This window comes from Balaenoptera physalus, assembly GCF_965194825.1.
Source record: "Balaenoptera physalus genome assembly, chromosome: 17".
In the NCBI taxonomy this organism is placed as follows: Eukaryota; Metazoa; Chordata; class Mammalia; order Artiodactyla; family Balaenopteridae; genus Balaenoptera; species Balaenoptera physalus.
In genome coordinates, this window is record NC_138895.1 from 21,339,215 (window position 1) to 21,357,179 (window position 17,965).

General features: G+C 41.8%; 1 protein-coding gene across 4 annotated transcripts; it reads right to left on the reverse strand.

Annotated features, from left to right (window-relative positions):
- Positions 1 to 1,167: 1,167 nt before the first annotated feature.
- On the reverse strand, positions 1,168 to 17,572 carry PEX2 (peroxisomal biogenesis factor 2). Of its 4 annotated transcripts, none has more exons than XM_082432847.1 (3): positions 16,997 to 17,572; positions 3,208 to 3,297; positions 1,168 to 3,051 (listed from the first exon to the last, which is right to left on the reverse strand). In XM_082432847.1, the coding sequence occupies exons 1-3, from the start codon at positions 17,547 to 17,549 to the stop codon at positions 2,117 to 2,119; spliced, it is 1,578 nt and encodes a 525-aa protein (XP_082288973.1). In that variant the 5' UTR covers positions 17,550 to 17,572; the 3' UTR covers positions 1,168 to 2,116. The 4 variants fall into 4 exon arrangements, with proteins under 4 accessions (XP_082288973.1, XP_082288974.1, XP_082288975.1 ...); XM_082432848.1 differs by having other exon boundaries at positions 3,208 to 3,300; positions 17,001 to 17,100; XM_082432849.1 differs by lacking the exon at positions 3,208 to 3,297 and having other exon boundaries at positions 17,001 to 17,139.
- Positions 17,573 to 17,965: the final 393 nt, after the last annotated feature.

The following is a 17,965-nucleotide window of genomic DNA, read 5'->3' on the forward strand; positions in this document are numbered from 1 at the left end:
CGGGAGAGAAAAGAAAAATATTAGTGTGGAAGCTCTTATTTTCTCAAAGGGGGACACTCAGGGCTGAACGTTAGGTTCTGGATGCTGAAGTGGAAACACAGGATGTGGCTAAATATGACCCAGTTGTCGTGAACTTTGGGCCCTGAGGCCGCTGGGGAGTGGGAACGCAAGCGCCAGGGTTCAAGCAAGTCTCCTTGCAGCCACAGGGCAGCAGGGACTGATGGCGTCCGAGGCTGTCACAGCAGCCTGGCCAGCAGGCCTGCGTCTCTGGGGGCAGGTGAAGCTCCCTGAGGCAGCACTAAGGGTACACGTCACCCACTGATGAGAAGGTGAATGCCAGCTGCCCTTACTGTGCTCTGTGCCAAATATCCTTAAAAGCAGGGAAAACAAAAGAAGGGAAACTATAAAGAAAAAAGAGAGACGGGAGCGGTTGTGACACCCACCGGGGTAGCCACCCGGCTCCTCCTGTGAGGATGGCCCTGCGGCCTCACTGTGGTGGGTCAGGTCCACAGGCCGCCTCAGCCCTCGGTTCCTTCAGGGTCCGCCCTGGGTGCAGCGCTGCCAGGCCTGAGGCTGTGCCCTCCCCGGAGCGGCCACATCCAGGGTCTGAGAGGTGGAGGTCAAAGGCCTGACTACTCTGGCCCCGCCTAGGACATCCTGAAAGACAAAACGCTCCAGAGATCTCCTCAGGGTCAGCCGAGGCTGGCAGGCCTGGCTTACAGTTCTGTTTCCTCTGCTATTCCTGCTTCTTCACCATTTCCTTTCACAGGCGTGGATCCCTAATGAATATCTTGTATTGATACTTCTAACCCTTTTCGACATCTGTTTCTGCAGAACCCGACCTGTGACGTTAGGTTTCATCACTGGCTAACAAGATGTCTCTTGGTACACTGGAACCAAGAGGCAGCCTCTGGCTATCCTATGATGAGCAGAACAGCCACAGTCTCTGACCTCATGGGGGGTTATCACTTAGTGGGGGTGGCAGATGTAAAATGAAAAAAGAAAAAAAAATATTGTACTAAGTGCCATTAGGGTCTGTAGAGAAGAAGAAAACCCCATAATATTGACAACCGTTAGTTAGCATAGGTGTATTGTGTTTTCACGTTAAAATTATGACAATGTGGGCACCTACTCAGAATTCGCTATCAAAATAACTACATAACAAAATTATTGGTAGGACAAAATCTTGTTAACTTTATTTCATCCTTTCAAATCTGCAATCTAAGATGACCATTTACTTATAACGTCCTTATCAAAGTAGACCACTGGTAAAATAGACTCCGGGATATAGAAGGCAAAGGGAGATTCTAGTTGGGATCTACTGCTTTCCCCTTTCTGGGGGCCACCATTCTCCTAAGAACACCGGTGGTGAACTGCTTCCTGTCCTGCTTTAGGTGCATGGGGTGTTCGTGAGGGTATGTCACCCACATTTGAACGATCGGGAGCAGTATTTCTCCATCCTGGTTTAGGAATGTGCACATAATCTCGGGCTGACCAATAACGGTGAGCTCCTGGACTTTGCCAGAACTATTAGGCAAGAAGCTCTCAGGCCAGTGGGATCAGAAAGCTGGTAAAATGGAAGTCTTGAGATTCTGGTGGCCGTCGTTTGGCCTGAGAATGAAGCTGACTGAATCCTTTAAAAGCTGGCTTCAGAGAAAAGCTTAAAATTACAACTGAGACATCAGATCTGAAAGTTTAAAACAACAGGTCTTACTATTGTCATTTTATGATGTTATGGTGTCATTTCTGAAAATAAATGCCCACTCATCTCAGAGTCACCACAATCTTTTATTTTTAGAGTCTAACCTATTTCCAGGAAGTAGTAGAATGAAGGAGCATTCTTAGTGGTCATTTGATAAAAACTATCCATTATTCTTGACATTAAAAATTAAATGCAATGATTAAAAAAATAATAATACGTTACCATTTGTATCATATATTTAGAATCATGTGGTTTCCAGTGTGAGTAGAATTTAGTCGTGCCTGGAAAGGAACAGAGGGCAGCGGCTGAGAAGCACATGTCCTCATAAGACATACCTAAATAGAATGCTTAGGATGACTCATGCTAAGGATTTAGACAAAATACTGTTCTCCTCAGAGGAAACAATTTTAGCTTCTAAAGGGCATTCACTTCTGTCATCTCGATTCCTGATTTCAGTGGTTGCAGGCTGTGGACCTCTGTGCCGCACTTAGGACAAGCAAAGGACACATCAAATAAGAAGCTACTCTTCACACAGTAGTAACAGAAAACATGCTCGCAGCCTATGGTGTGAGGCATGGTGGGCCACTCCCCACACAGAGAACACTGTCTGGCGCTGGTGGTCAGCGAGCTGTCACTGCTTGGAGCTCCGGTCAGAGGGATACACCACGAAGAGAGCTTGCCTTTCAACTTCTGGATATTGACAAGCGGTAAGAGGAAAATCAGAAACTCGGCAAAGCCGTGCCAGAGGAGTTCTCTATTCATATACTCAAAGCCTACTTCTCGGACATTTTGGGGCCTGCAAAATACAGAACGGATGCCCAGCAGACGCTCGGTCAAAGTTGCGAACTTGCCCCTTTGAAGGAAAATCAAGAAATTAATCAACCTGCCCAGCTTCAAAAGTCCAACCACGAGATTCACGCACTGCTTGGCTTTCCTGAAGGATGCTATGTGACGGTTTCGAAACAAATCGTAGCATCGTTCTTCTAACCACTTCCCACCGATTGTACAGACGGCATACCAGAGCTTTTGATTTTTGCTCGGTGGCTGGTATCTCAGGTTTGGGGAAAAATCGTTCTTGTACTGAATATTCAAAACTGACTGTCCCACAGTGGCATTTTTAGAGTAGATGGTGAATCTCCACAAGAAAAGCCACAAGAATGCTTTCACCTCTGGTTCAAAGCGGGCTAACAGCCCTGGCTTAAATCCATGAAAGCACTGAGTAAACTGGGACCAAACGAGCTGCTCCAGGGCCTTGTTTAGTTCAAGTGCATCCAACTGGCTTATTCTTAGCACTCTGTTTGTCTGCTTCATATTCTCATCTCTGGAAGCCATGCCTTCTCTGAAGGTCTCTAGGAAAAAGTGTAATTAGAAACCATCATCAAACAGTTGCAATCTTGTACTATCTTCTCGACTTACACTTGGAAAACTGTGACACACAAATGACACAGGACACAGAGGAGATGGGCTTTCAGTAGCATCAAAGCAGCACAGTAATCACTTCTTACTTGGAACTTCTTCCTCTTTCTTCTCTCTCTCTCCTCCCTCTCTCCTTTCCTTTCTTTTCCTATCTTTTCTTTCCATTCTTTTTTTTGGCCCTCCTAATCAAAGGAATAACAAGTTTTAGCAAGTTGCATCCTTTTTCCACAAACTTTCCCCTAGGTAGTCCTCCTGGGTCAGATATTTTAAAGGGAGATGATAAAATCCTGAGGCTAACAGCGATGAGGCTGGATAATAACATGACCTATTAAATACATGAACTTAATAAATACAATGAACTATGTGGAACGTTGCAATGGATGGTAAGTCAAGACCTCAGTTTAATTTCCAGCACTTCTACTGACTCCGAAGGAATATTTTCAACAAGTCATTTAATGTGTCTCAAGAACATTTTACATTTGTAAAGGAAGTTAGGAGAAAACAAAATTCACCAGTATGTATTATTCTAGCACACAATCATAGAAAATAAATAGTAGCACAAAGCAACATGAATGCAGGAATGTCGTTATTAAGGTGCACATACAGTTTTCTAAGAAAAGGAAACTATGATGTAAAAATAGACACTGAGATCATTTCATAAAAACACTAAGGAAACAAATAGGTGCTATAGGGATAAAAATCTTTTAAAATGAAATAGAAAAAAGCTGATTAATGGTTAGCTGGGTATAACTGACTCATTCAAAACACATTTATTAAATGCCTATTTTGTGCAAATCAATGAGATTAAACCACCCGGCAGCTACTGTTGTTAAGGAGTTTAGAGATTCTACATTTTACTTTAGGTATTTTACATTTTAGTAATGAACTGGCAAATCCAAACTATGACAAGAAATCCCTTTAAATTTAGTTTCTAAAACAGGCCCTCAACACACAGAGCTGGATCATGATCTCTGGGCCGTCAAAAGGCCTTTGCAAGGCCCAAGGCACTAAGGGAACACTGAGCTACAGATGGAGGCAGGGATCCTGGTGAAGTTCACTGCCCCAACTGTGCAGTAATTGTGACCTTGGTCAAGTCATTTTACCATGTCTCTGCTTTGGTTTCTTCACTTACAAAACTAAGGACCGTAGACAAAATGACCTCTAAAGTTCTTTCAAATCTATTATCATTTTTTACAAAGCTATACAAAAATAAGAAACAGAAATGACTACTAAATAATAGGTGGTTTAGTGCTGTTTTCTTCTCAAACCAGATCCATGACAGGAATGCTTCTGACTGATAAATGGGGTGGGTGACCTCAACTTTTTCCCCTTCCTGCAGCTCCCTCAAGACTTGACTTGGCAGCCTATAAGCTACAACAGTGGGGATTTTGGCTGCAAGTTCTGTGAAATCCTTTCCTCGCACTAGCCAGGAGCTACAGGAAAGAAACAAGGGGATTAGGACAGAGTGCCCTTTCTTCTCTGTTTTTCTAATCCATTCACGACTCTATTCCCTCCCAGCCTTTTCCTCATTCTGGCTGCTCTCAGCTCCCCGCTGGATGACATCTAATTGGTCTATCTTACCTTTTGCGTCCTTCAGTGCATTTCCCACACGGCAATCCTTCTACAACACAAGCCTCCCCAAATCTACCCCCAGGTTGCTTTCCTTCCTAATGCTTCAACCTCTAGTCACAAAGCGGCCCCCTCTCTTGTTCGCTAGTGGACATCTGCTGTCTGTTCCCATCACATGGAACAGTCTGTTCCCATTCTTTAACTGAAAAACTCACATGATACTAAGTTTTTAAGTACTAGCTTAGGGACCACTTCCTTCTGACCCTCCAAATATGAGTTAGGTGCCTCTCTAGCTGTTCCTTTAGCACCCCGTCCTTCCTCTTTCTTGGCCTTTATGTATTTACTGTTCGTAAACTACTTTTTAATTGTCTACTTCCTCCGCTAGAGGATAAGCCCTGTTGCGAAGATTCAGTCCTGTCACAGCTGAATCTTAGCAACTAGCGCAGTGCCTGGTACACAGACCGCCTCCCGCAAATACTAGATGAGTGGAGTAGCGAACACAAAAGTCTAGGGTGGGTGAAGGGTAGAAAATACAAATTCCCATCCCCAAACCTTTAAAACTATTTCAAGTTACCATATCCAGACTGTTGACTACTATTTCTTTCAACATGTTTCTTGTGCCTCTGCTGTTTCCCAATGAATGTGTCAGAGCCAGTGATAAAATGGGAGAGCAGACACAGTCTCAGCCCTTGTGGAGATGATAACCTAGTGAGTGGGAGGAGGGGAAAAGGAAGAGTGTGCTGCAGAAAATAACACACAGGCGATTACGATAAAGTGTGATAGGTGACGTGCAAGGGGAACTTCAGAACATTTTGCTCGCAACTAGACCTCAGAAGGTCCAAGAAGGCTTCGGGTGGGGGAGGCAAGATCTCTGCAGCCACCTGAAGGATCAGCAGTGTCCGGCAGGTAAAAGAAGGTAAGAAAACCACTCCAACAGGGGGAACGCTAGGCACCAAGGACAGGACGGGTCAGGGCAAAAGATCAGGCTGGAAAGGAAAGCAAAAGACGGAAGCGAAAGGCTCTGAACGCCGGGCTGAGAAGGCTGCGTTTTATCAAGAAGGTAATGGGGGAGCCACTGAATGGCTGTAAGCAAAGAACTAATCATTGCATTTTAGACAGCTTGTTCTGGCCACATGGAGAATGGATCAGAGGCTGAAAGACTGGAGGCAGAGAGACCAATTAAGATGACTGTTAACATGATTTAGTGAGAAACTAATGATGGTCTAAATTAGAAAGGTATCAATGGGGATGGAGAAAAGCAGGTACCTTTGAAAGCTTCGAGGTGGAAGAATGGACACGACTTAGTGAGAAGTAAGCCAAGAATAACTGACTTGAGTAATGGAGTGGATGGTAGTCCAATTCTCTGAAATAGGAAACACATGCAGAGATATAGATTTGAAGGGAAAGATAATAAATCTGTGTAGTTTTAGAGATCTGAGGCTCCTGTGAGACAGTTCAGTGGAAAAGCTCAGTAGGCAGTTATGGGGATATGACAGAGAGAATCTGGGTGGAGATTTTGAGTGTGAGCCCCCTCTCATGGGACCCATCTATTTTAAATCTACTTGATCTATTTAAATGCTACGATCGGGAAGGCAGTGGTCTAAAGTTAGGCAGATCTTGTCCATTTACAGCACATTCAACTTTCTTTGTATCAACATCACCTTATTCTCACGGTTTCCTACTCCAGCTACTGTGGCATTTCATGGGTTACGTTCACTGCTAACACAAACCTTTGGCCTTTCAATCTTTCTCTGCTGGGGTCTTCGCATCACATTCCTGTAGTCTCTCTGCGCTTCTAGTCTAGCGCTCTTCAAACCTGGGCACTCATCACGTGGAGGACTTGTTAGATTGCGTCCCTCAGTTCCAGATTTTCTGATTCAGTAGGCCCGGAGTGGGAGCCAAGAATTTGCATTTCTAGCAAGTTCCCAGGTGATGTCGCAAATTACTGGGCTAGTCCATTTCAAAGCTGAATTCATAATTTTGTGGTCATATCTATCACCCATACAGCTCAATGCTGCATGCTGGTCTTCCCACTCATTTCTGCTTGGTTTTCATTCCTAGATCTACAGAGGTTCTTACAAATCTTCACTGATTCAGGCTTTCTCTTTCTGCTATTAAGTACTCCTTGTGAGATTGAGACCATTCACAGATTCCACAAATTCTATGAGCATCAATACATCCTAGCCCTGCCAGGTGCCTGGGATGCAAAGATAAAGTCTTGTCCTGGCTCTCACTTTAAAGACCCCCACCAAGGTCTGCACAAGGGAAGCAGGCAAGGTGATGGACAAGTCGGGCATTAGCGAAGGTAGATGGTATTGCAAGGTTCTCAAAGACACTACATAAACTTTCAAACTATCTCAATAGAAAAAAACTCCCAAAATTTATGTAAAAAATCATCAGTGATTATTTTGCTCACTTTTTTCTGCAGCTTACAAATCTTCTCTAATTAACATAACATGTATGTAATTAAGAAAAGAAAAAACGAAAACATTATTTGAAAAACCTCATAAGCAAACCAAACTCTATAAAGTTATTTGTTCTTATTTACCAAATCATCTCTTTTTTACCTCATTATTGCCCCTGGGATAAAGTACAAACTTCTTAGACCTAACCTAGCTCAATTCTGTCTCCATCTCTGTAACCATATAACCCATTATTCACCAAAGAACCTTTAATTGCAGACTATCCTTCGGTCCTGCGTTTGTACCTTTTCTCATGTACCTAAAACACTTACCTTCCCCAGCAACTCCTCCTACCGCCCTCGACCATCTGCCCTTCACATTCCAACCCAGTTACAACATTTTCCACGAAACCTTCACAATTATCTCCAACTCCCATTGTCAGCATTTTTAACTCTGACAGCAATTGTCCGTGTCACATGCTTGAGCCCTCAACTCTTTGTACTGTGATTTCAGTTGTGTGAATACATCTTCTCTCCCTAACTTGACCATAAACTAGTTAAGGGAAAGTGCCTCATACTTGCTTCTCAAAGTGCTTGCCACCCACAAAGTGACTTTGATACCTAACTCAGTTTTCCTCACGCAAAATTCTATAATCGTTCAGGATAGGTGGGAATACGGTATATGCAACTCTTCTACTGTGACAGTGTCAACAACTCGGCGTCTTCCCCAGGTTTTGTATTCTGTGGTCAGCAAGATAAGGGAAACTCCCTTATTTGTAAAAGTACTCCTGAAAAAGCTCGGATCATACTGGACATCAATATCAAGTCCAACACTACCAGTTCCCTCCCCTCACCCCTTCCCTGCCCCCAGCATTGAACTGGATGGATTGTTATTCTTTTCAGTTGAGGGTCAGATGAGAAATATGGCTTGTGTTAGAGCACCAGTTGTGCCAATTTATGTATCTTCAGATATTAGAGTCACAGTCAGTTCTTAGTAATCTTATAAAATTTACCACAAAGACAGGCACATAGTAGTTGCTTAGTAAAGATTTGTTGATCCCATATGCAGTGGAATGAGTAGTTTGGTAGTGAATCTGTACTGACTGAACCTTGCTGAGAGCATCTAGAGGAACTGGAGGCTGAGGGGCGCGATCTCTTCTCAGGTTCCTTACTTACATGTAGGGAGAAACTGCTCAGAGAGTGGCTTCTCAGAGGAAACATCTATTTCAAGTCCCTCATTTCTGGAGGACCCATACTGACGGACATTTAGTAAAGACAGGAATTTTTAATGGCTGCCAGAAAAGAAGACTTAACACACTCTCTAACCAATCCAATATTTAACAATCCTTATTATCAAAAAATTCTTTCTTATCCCTTCTGTTACAGTTTAACATTTTTTTTTTTTCTTTCCTTTTCTTCGCCCCAGGGCTGGCCTCGGTGTAGATTAAGAACAGCTGGGCTCGATCGCCTCCCTACAGAAGACTTTTTACTAGAGCAGAAGACTATTATTAACTACTCTTTGGCCTTTGCTCTTCCAGATGAATAATTTGTTTCTCTGTTTTTTTTGTTTTAGGTTTTAGTTTCTAACATTTTAGTCATTTTTGTGACTTCTTTTAGTTGTAAACATAGAACAGACACTGTCCATTAGGCACCATAGTTTGTTAAAGTACAATAGCCTTCCTATTGCTCTATATTCTTGTCTGGCAACTGTGACAGAGTAGAAAGACCAGGTTTAAAATCAGATGGACTTGGGCTCAAATTCCAGCTTGGTCATTTAGTTGCTATGTAATCTTAAAAAAGTCATTAGCATCAGATTCTTCTAGAAGTTGGAAATGAACCACTACCTGACAATGTTGGTAAGATTAAAGCGGATAATGTTATGAAAGTGGTTTGGAAACGGGAAAGCAGTATTATTGTTGTATTATTGCTACTTTGGTTAGGGATGAGCATCAGAAGAAAAAGACTCGGTGGATTTTACCAAATCTCATTTCAAAAGACTGAAATCTTCATTATTACTCATCTAATGCCTCAATCGACCTGTGGTAAAATAATTTTTTTTCTGCAGGAAATACTGACTACACCATTAAAACATAACTGGGGCAGTTACACAGTGAACATGATGTCACCTTGATGTGGGCACGTGTGGGGGCCGGACGGGAAGGGGCGAGACATGGTCCAGTGGAACTCATCACACCCTTCACTTGCATCTTATCTGAGAGGAGATGTTGGGGTGGGAATCCCGAGAGAACGGGGGTGGACGCCAGCATGACCTGCTCTCTGGGCTGTTTCACCTGCATCCACATGGCTGTGCGTGTTGATCCGGAAGCAAAGAAACCTCCAGAATGCACACCGATAGCACCTGACTCTACGGTGCTTCGCTGAACAGGGCCTGATACAGGCAGTCCAAGACGAGCATCCAACCTTGGTTCCTCACCGACACACTCCATTCAGTTCCTCCTCCCCACCCCTCTTGCTTTCTGGCAGGTCAGTTATTCTAGAATACTGGCTTTAGAGAAGGGCAGTGCTCAAGAGTAGAAGAAACTGATGAAATCGAAATAACTAGAAGTCCAATTCATCTGATTACAGAACTTCTTCCTTCCACTGTCATACAATACTATTTCCCCATAATGGGTATAGAATACAGAAAAATGCCACAAGTGCCTTAAAATCACATAAAGTTATTCTCAGTCTAATGTAAGAAGTTGGTGTTTCAGTGAATTCTAATTCTCTGACAAATGGCTACTCAATTTAACCAATATTTATTGAGTGCCGACAAAATGCCGGGAATTCTCCTAGGTACCAGGGATTCGGTCCAAATAGTTAAGTCTCAGTTAACTTCTTTTTAGTCAAGCATTTCTAAAGAAATAGGATGCTATGGTAATCAAGACTAGCCATTGATCTCTGAAGCAAAGAATGGATCTCACAATAGGAAAACACTATAAAGGGTCACAAAACTCCCCGGGGCAGAAAAGAGAAAAATTGCATTTAATGTTGTGCAAACTCCAGAAATATGCAAACACTGACACTGGCTATGGTCTATCTGGGAAACACAGGGATGGGTTCCAACAGGAGCTGCGTCCTTCGTTATTTAATCCCCATCAACATCTTTGCACTTGTTAGGAAGTAAAGAAACAAGTCGTCTGCTGTGACCAGAGCTTAACGGCTTGTTAGGAGAGACTGGCTGAAGAGTCAACACCCTGCAAAAAGACCCTGTTTTAAGGAAATTGCACTGATTTTGTAGCCATGAGTAACCACTGAAGAGAAGAGACATAACAGGATATAAATTTTAAAAGATTAATCTGATGGTGGAGTTCAAGAAGTTGAAGAGAAGGAAAACTGCAATTCTGGAAGACCAGTTACAGGACTTCTGCAACCTTTCAAGGGCCTTAACTAAGGTGCTTATTAATAACTTTCTGAACAAGTCATAGTAATTTAACTTGCTTCACTGACAACTATGAAAATAGAAAAGATTACAGCGTCCTCACATTTTCGAATCAAAAATCCCCAACTCTTCTGGTAAACCAATGCTTTCCTGACTCTGTTACATTGATTGCTATCCACAGGCAACTATTGGTCAGTCTACTTCTACTTTCAAGGGTTTAAGTACTAAAAATCCCATATTACTGGTCCTTGTAGGTTAGTATCTAATTTCACAAAAGTAGGCTCAAACTTGAATAGTTAAAAAAATACAAGCTAATCTTTTTTCAAAAAAGTTGGGATTGTTCTGAATTGAAACAAACACCATCAGATTTAATTCAAATTGATTTTTCCAGAAGGCCAAAATCACGTGATGCTTTCTTCTACTCTGCCATGAAATCTCATTCTTTTAATACACAATCCTATCAACCTCTTCCTCCCCACTCCTCATTTCCCAAACTATACTAAGTTAAGATTCTAAAAAGCTAACCCAGGGGGAAACATTTACAGCCATGCAAAGAGACTTATACAATAATTAATTAAAAGTGTAATTGGCACTAAATAAATTAGTGTTTAGTGAAGGATACTGCTATGTTAAGGATATGTGAAAAAGATGCTTAAGGCAAAAATCAAGACCAGATAAAAAGTATAGCACCTACGAGGGTTAGTGTCATTAACTTGTCACATAAATATGTTTAAGACAAAATGATCTAGCACTAAAAACTATTAAAAAGGTCTCCTGCTGATATTTTATCACTAGACAGGTCACACTGCTTTTCTTTCACCGAGAAAAAAACAACTGAAAATTCGTTTACTAAGAGCAGCGATATATAACCTTATCCCTTAAATAACTCATGCTTTCTTTTTAAGCTTTTCATTCCCCAAATAAAACTTTGTCATCTATATTGCATTCCAAAACCAAAACAAATGATTGTATCTCACTAAAGAGGGAAGAATTTTTCAGGATGTATTCCAGAGCTTTTATTGAGTATAGTACAAATTATGAATGAATATCTTTTATTTAAAAACATGTTATTGACAGAAATCTATCAATAATAATGTGGGTATTGTCAAGGGCCTGTCAATATTAATGTAATTATGATTAAGGGGATAACATGGATTTTTAGCTATAATACCAAGTAACATCTCCTACATTACTGCTGTCAATATACACATTATTATTGACCTGTTCCGAGATGCTCAGTACTAGATGTATTACCATTAGGCATGTCTGTCAATGCATGCTGCCGACAAAAATTCTACACTGAAATTTACAGTCCTGTAAACTTTGTCAGCAGAAACATGTGATTCCCAAGTAACCCCTAAGGTTTCAAACCCATCCATGCACCGGCTCCCTGCCAGACTATCCTTTTCTAGATCCACAATAATCAACTAATTTTTAGTATAACAATGTTGCTGTCACACTATCCTAAAGGTTCTAGTAATCAAAATGGATGAGACCATTTTTGCCTTTTAGGTTTTAAAAAAAAAAATTTAATCAGCATTTCATATTAGAAGGTTATATGCAAAAAGTTCTATAACCCGAGATCTTAAGCTTTGAACCTATACCCTACTATTTTATTTCCTTTGTGTAGTCAGATAGATTTACTGTCCATTGTATTGAAATCAATACTAATAAATGGGACATGCATCAAAGAGAGATTTAACAGGACACTGATTCCCAGAACACATTTCAAACATGAGCAAAAGAGAAAAAGCTATGGCTGGGACCCATTAGAACACAGTGACCTCTGGCACTGTGAACAGGCCTAGAAATCAACAACTGTAAGTTCAAATCCCACTTCTGCCACAGGCTTGCTAAGTGACTTGTCACTGCTCTTTTGTTCCTCTCTTTCATCAAATATGAACTAAGTCTCAATAGTTTACAGATATCTGATGATACAAATCCCAACTGTTCTCATTTGGATACAGACAAGACATGTAGAATTTGAAAATTCCCTTATGGACACTAGATCTCTGAATTACTCTTAACTTCAATGAAATCCTCATCAATTTCCAAATAGAATTTTTCATTTTGGGGGTGCTAGTGGGTACACAACAAAATGTCTTTAAAATATATCTGAAGGATAAAGTTCAAAATAGTATACATTTCTCAAAAAGACGAACAATGATAAGTAACTTGCCCTAGCAGAGGGGAAATACTCTTTTTATTTGGAGACAGTTGGGAATTCAACTCAAAGACTACAACCTTCAAGACTATAATTAGTCTTACATAATTGAGCACCTTACCTATTTCACTTACGGTTATTTACTCAAGTATCTACAAGTAACACAAAATACTTTTTTTAAACCTGAGAGCAGAATTGCCCACTACTTCGGCCTCACTTCACAAATACATTTTTAAGAAGACAGCATGGCACTCATAATCTTTTCTTTCAGAAAGTTGATACTTCTGTGTCTTTGAGAAAGAAAGCACATAGTGGAAATAAAGAGCAGATGTCTGAGTGAACATGGGGGAGGGGAGTTAAACTGCTTCTGATTAGTTCTGTATTCTAGCCCAGGTTTACCAACAGGCTGTGTGACTCTGGACAAGTCATTTTACCACACTGTACTCTTCAGCAGTTAAAAAAAAAAAAAAAAGCACTGTAAAAAGTCCACCTCTCTAGAATCCTTATAGGATTTTAGGAAACCTTGGAAGAGGAAGAGAAAAAAATAAAAGAACAGTCATTTCCAACTGCAGAAATGGTTCATATCGAACATGAGTTTGGAAAAGACTAGAGAAAGTGGAGAAATCAGAACGGTGGTACCCATGAGACAGACTCAGTCCTCATGGAAAAAAGTAGCGAAGTCTGATGGAAGAGAAACCCAACCAATCTGTGAGTTTACAACTGCAGTAAACCTGTACCACTTACTTTCTGGTTATGAACTGCTAATAAGCAACGACCACAGCTAAGTGTCCTTAAATATTAAATATTAAATATTTAAATATTTAAATATTTAAATATTAAATCATTTAATCCTTACAATATTATGAAAGAGGTTCTCTCAGTATTTTTGTTTTAAATCAAGGAAACTGAGGCACAGAGAGATGAGCTGACTTGTAGGAAATCACACAAGCAGAAGTGGTGGGGCCATGCTCTGTACCAGCATCCTCTATGGACAAGGTGATGACGGACCTAAAAGATGAACATAAACACTTAAGTATGGCACTGCAGGACATGCAGATGGGGCTGTTTTAAGTGGCTAAGTACTACGAGATGAAGATTACAGGCATGAACTACAGCAAAAATTGCAATCCAAGGATGAACAAAGAGCAACCCCATGAAACTTACGGAGCAAATAGATCTTTAAGTGCTCTATAAATCTGGAAAAAACCCTGAGGATATAATTGCCTAAGAAGAGAATTCTAAATGACTTTAAGATTACTGGAACGCAGGTTTATTTGCACATTTTATGGCACTTGAGAGAATGTGAGAAGAGCCACGAAGGAACAGAGGTATTAGCAATGGAAAAGGAGAAGTACCATGGGATACATACTATGTATGAGGCACTAGACGTTTTCTTTACAGTTCTTTACCTCATTTAATCCTCATAACACGGTAAATATTATGCCCATTTTAAGAAGTAAAAAATTAAGAGAAGACTGACAACCTGTTTAAGGTCAAGCTGGCGCTTAGGAAATTTCTGGTAAACAATAGAGAAATGGTGGAACACACAAAAGGAAGTTAGTAGTATGGGTATTTGGTAAGCTTGGATCAAATTCAATCCCACAGAGCTCGAAGCAGAATTCTTCCCTCATGATCTTTCCAAACACCAGACTGCCAGTCAAGCTCTCAGGACTGTAGACAGGGAAGAAATTCAAGGAATCCGGTAAAGTTGCCTGAGTTGCCTGGGATGCACCTCATCTACTTTCCCTGTCTTTCCGTGTGGTCAGAGAACCATTCAAAGAGACTCAATATCAAATCTGAACCAAAGGAATATGGCGGTGAAAAAAGGAGGTGCAAACATTCATTTAACTATTATGAACATATACCATACGCAAGGTAGAGGCAATGCCAACTCACCTACCTGACACTGGAAAGGAGTGGGTATACATAATCAAAACAGAATTACCCCAGAGCTCTTGGTCTTCATGTTTTTATAGTAAGAAGAAAGAAAAGAAAACTGGGATGAAATTTTATCTCATCTTATTGACAGGCAGGTAAGAAGGAAGAGCTCTGGAAAATAAAATGAAGCAAGATAAAAAGCAATCTAGAAAAGGGCATTTTGATTCCAAGGTGGGAAAAGGTTGGGAAGTTAACAGCCCACGATGGGAAGTACAGAGGGTGCTAGACGTCCTCTTCCCTACTTCCATGTCCACATCCAGAAATCACAGCGATGGCACTTACAGTGACAGGATTACAGATGTGGGGCAAGTGCGGGCAGTTTGGGGCTTTTCTCCTGAGGTTTCTTCCACCTTCCAAAGGAACTGAGGAGGAACATGGAATGTTTAGAAACTGCTGTCATTTCACAGTGAAGAGAAAAAAGGGAACGTCCAATTTGCTTCTAGGTTGTCCAACCCAGATAATCAAGGGAGGAAAAAAAAAAGAGCCAGTGATTCAGAGCAGAACTTTCGTCCAGAAATAAAGATTGAGCATATTGCATACCTTTTCCTGTGCTAGAGGAACCGGACCATGGTGGAGTGCAAGAGGCAAAGACACTTAAAATATACTTGATGTTGTGAGGAAAACATGGAGCCAGGACTTGGAAATTTACTAGTAACGTGACGTTAGGTAAGACTGCTAACATCTTTATGGTTCAGCTACCAAAAATGGAAAATGGAAAACATCTGCCTTCCCTATTGCAAAGACTATTATGAGCTTCAAATATAAGCAAAAATGTTATGGCTAAAATTTTAAAAAGTAGGGGGAAAAGAGAAAAGGAATTACAACTCTGATCAAAAAGAAAGAAACTTAAAATTTGTATCTATTAAATAAGGTTGAATATAGACAGGTTTGTGGCTTTTGGTAATGAATTAACTGTGAACATATACACTTTATTATTTTTGAAAAAACTGTAATAATCAAAGGAATGCACCTTGAATACAAATGAAAAATTAACCAAAGAAACAAAATTTTAATGCTAGAAGGAAACAGATCATCTAGTCTAAAATATGAATTTAATCTTCCTAACGGGATCCCTGTTTTTCAAGCAGAACAGAAAAAAATAGCTGTTCTTGTAAAATATTGCTGAGGGTCTGCTTGTTTCATCTCTCCTCTGCATGGCTCCAGTAAATTTCTACAGAAGTCCTCCTATGGAACAGTTTTAAAACCACAGATTGAGGTGCTACTCCTAATTTCTAAAAATTAGGAGAATAAGGCTAAGAGGTAGACCTGGTCAGGAGTAGAACTCAATTCTCTTGATTTAGTCTAGCATGTTGTCTACTATGTCCTGTTACTTCTATTTTCTTTCCTTTTTTTTTTTTTTCTTTTTTAAGGAAAAAAATAAGGGGTTCTCCTTTTAACTTGTAAATAATTCCTAATTCCACTCTCTCTTTTCTTCCAAATCTCTTCATGGCCCAAAACCATTCAACTCTAATCTTTCTGGATACAAGTAATGGATAATATGGGCAAGATCAGGGAGAAGATAAAGTATGAAAAAGAAAAAGGAAGAGTCAGCCATCCCAAGATTATTCTGTTCAGGCTTAACTAAAGGTAACTCATTATGGGAAGGTATTTAGAAGACAAACTGTGGTGTGGATGGAACCTCAGCCTCCCTGTAATTGCTTGAAACTGTTCAGGTATAAAGTGTTCCAGGGACATCATAGAATACAGACGTGTTGTGAACGATCTACAACTTGGTCTGATTCTGTGAACAGCCCTTTCACTAAGTGTAGTCTTTTTGGAAAATGGGACCTAAAGAAATAAGTAAACAAACAATGAGTTTTAATTTAAGACCTCAGAAGAACAATGATTTTTACATTCTATCTCTTATCAGAAATCAATGTTAAACATAACACGCTCATGGCAAGCAATTTTCTAAGAAAATTCTCAGTAACGTTTTCTCCCCAAGAAAATTAAAACTGCTTTTGAGTTCATCGTCTTTCAAAAATGTCGGAAACTTAAGCATACTCAACTTTTTTGGTACCAAACATAACATTTTACATGAACCATCAGATATTAAAGTTTTGACCCTGAATAATTCTTAAGCCGTTCGTAACAGTTAAATCTCACCACCGCCAAGTGCGGGGAAAAGATTTCCAAGTGTGTGTCTAGAAAGTCACTTCGCAGAATGCAAAGGAGCTCAAGTCTAGCTCTGTTTCTTTTTCTTTTTTTCTTTTTAATGGTGCGATCCTAAGACTATTTTTAGGAGTTTACGTTTGTCCCACTGCCTCTCCCAAAATCAGATTGTGATTGCCTCTTCCAGGAAGACGGGAAGACAATACAACAGGGAAACAAGTAAAAGGCGACAATTACAAGGTCGTGAAACTCCACGCCCTCCCAGCTGTAAGCAAGACCTCAGGTCCGCACTCCGGCTCTCTCGGGCGACACTGACCTTAGGAGTCTGCGAAACGCCCCGCTCCAAGTAACTGTTCCTGAAACATTCTCTGGGAAGCTTGGCTTTTCCTAGCAGAACCCGGGCTCTCCAAGCTTCCGGAACTCGCGCGTTTACGTAGTGACGCAGCACCCGGAAGTGCCTGAAAAAAAGAGGAAAGTAAACCAACGAGAACCAAGCTTTAGCGCGCCGCGGAACAGCGAATGTCCATGTGCCGAAGGCCGAAGGGCCGAAGAGCCGAAGAGCCGAAGGGCCGAAGGGCCGAAGGGCCGAAGAGGACACCCGCGCGCGTTGATTGGTCGGCTGGCAGTGGAGGAAATCCGTATCTGATTGGCAGGAGAGTGGCAAACCCGGGGCGGTCGCGCGTGGAGGGGCCTCGGTGTCAGGGGTCGCTGGGAAGTAGGGGCTCTCGAAGGCAAGGCTTTCCCTGCCCTCGGGCGCCGGCAGCTGGCCTCCGGACAAGCGCCGCCGAGTGGCGGTGGGGCGCCTCCGCGTCTCGGGGGCTCTTCGCTTGCCCCGGGTGGAGGTCCCACCGCGGGATAGCCCCATTGGGAAGGGAGCCTCCGGATAGCGCGGCAGCGTACGGGCTGGGGCAGTTTTGCGGCGCGGCGCTGCCGTAGGGGTGGGGGTGGGAGGGCGGGGCTTGTTGGCCTCTGCAGGCTCAGGGAGGCAGGTGGCCCCGTCTAGTCGGCCGTCCGCCCTGCAAAATCGCGGCTTGGGAGACCCTACCGGGCGAACTGGACGCGCTCGCAGCATTGGGGGCCATGAGCTCCCGGCCGCAGGGTCGGTGTGAATCACCCCAGAGCTCTTAGAAACACCGACAGCCAGGTCGCCCAGTTCTGGGGAAGTGAGGCGGGATTTCTAGGACTGGGGTCCGACGGAAGGTATTTTTTGAGCGTTCACCAGGCGATTATTTGTAGCCGGCGTTGAGAATCGCCACCGCCTACTCATGGATGGCACTGTCG

Coding starts and splice junctions, on each gene's coding strand:
- PEX2 (XM_082432847.1), bottom strand. CDS start 17,549: ATGGGGCTATCCCGCGGTGGGACCTCCACCCGGGGCAAGCGAAGAGCC. Junction 3,298..16,996: donor TTCGCAGACTCCTAAGGTCA/GTGTCGCCCGAG, acceptor TTTGATTAGGAG/GGCCAAAAAAAAGAATGGAA. Junction 3,052..3,207: donor GAAAGAGGAAGAAGTTCCAA/GTAAGAAGTGAT, acceptor ACTTTTTCCTAG/AGACCTTCAGAGAAGGCATG.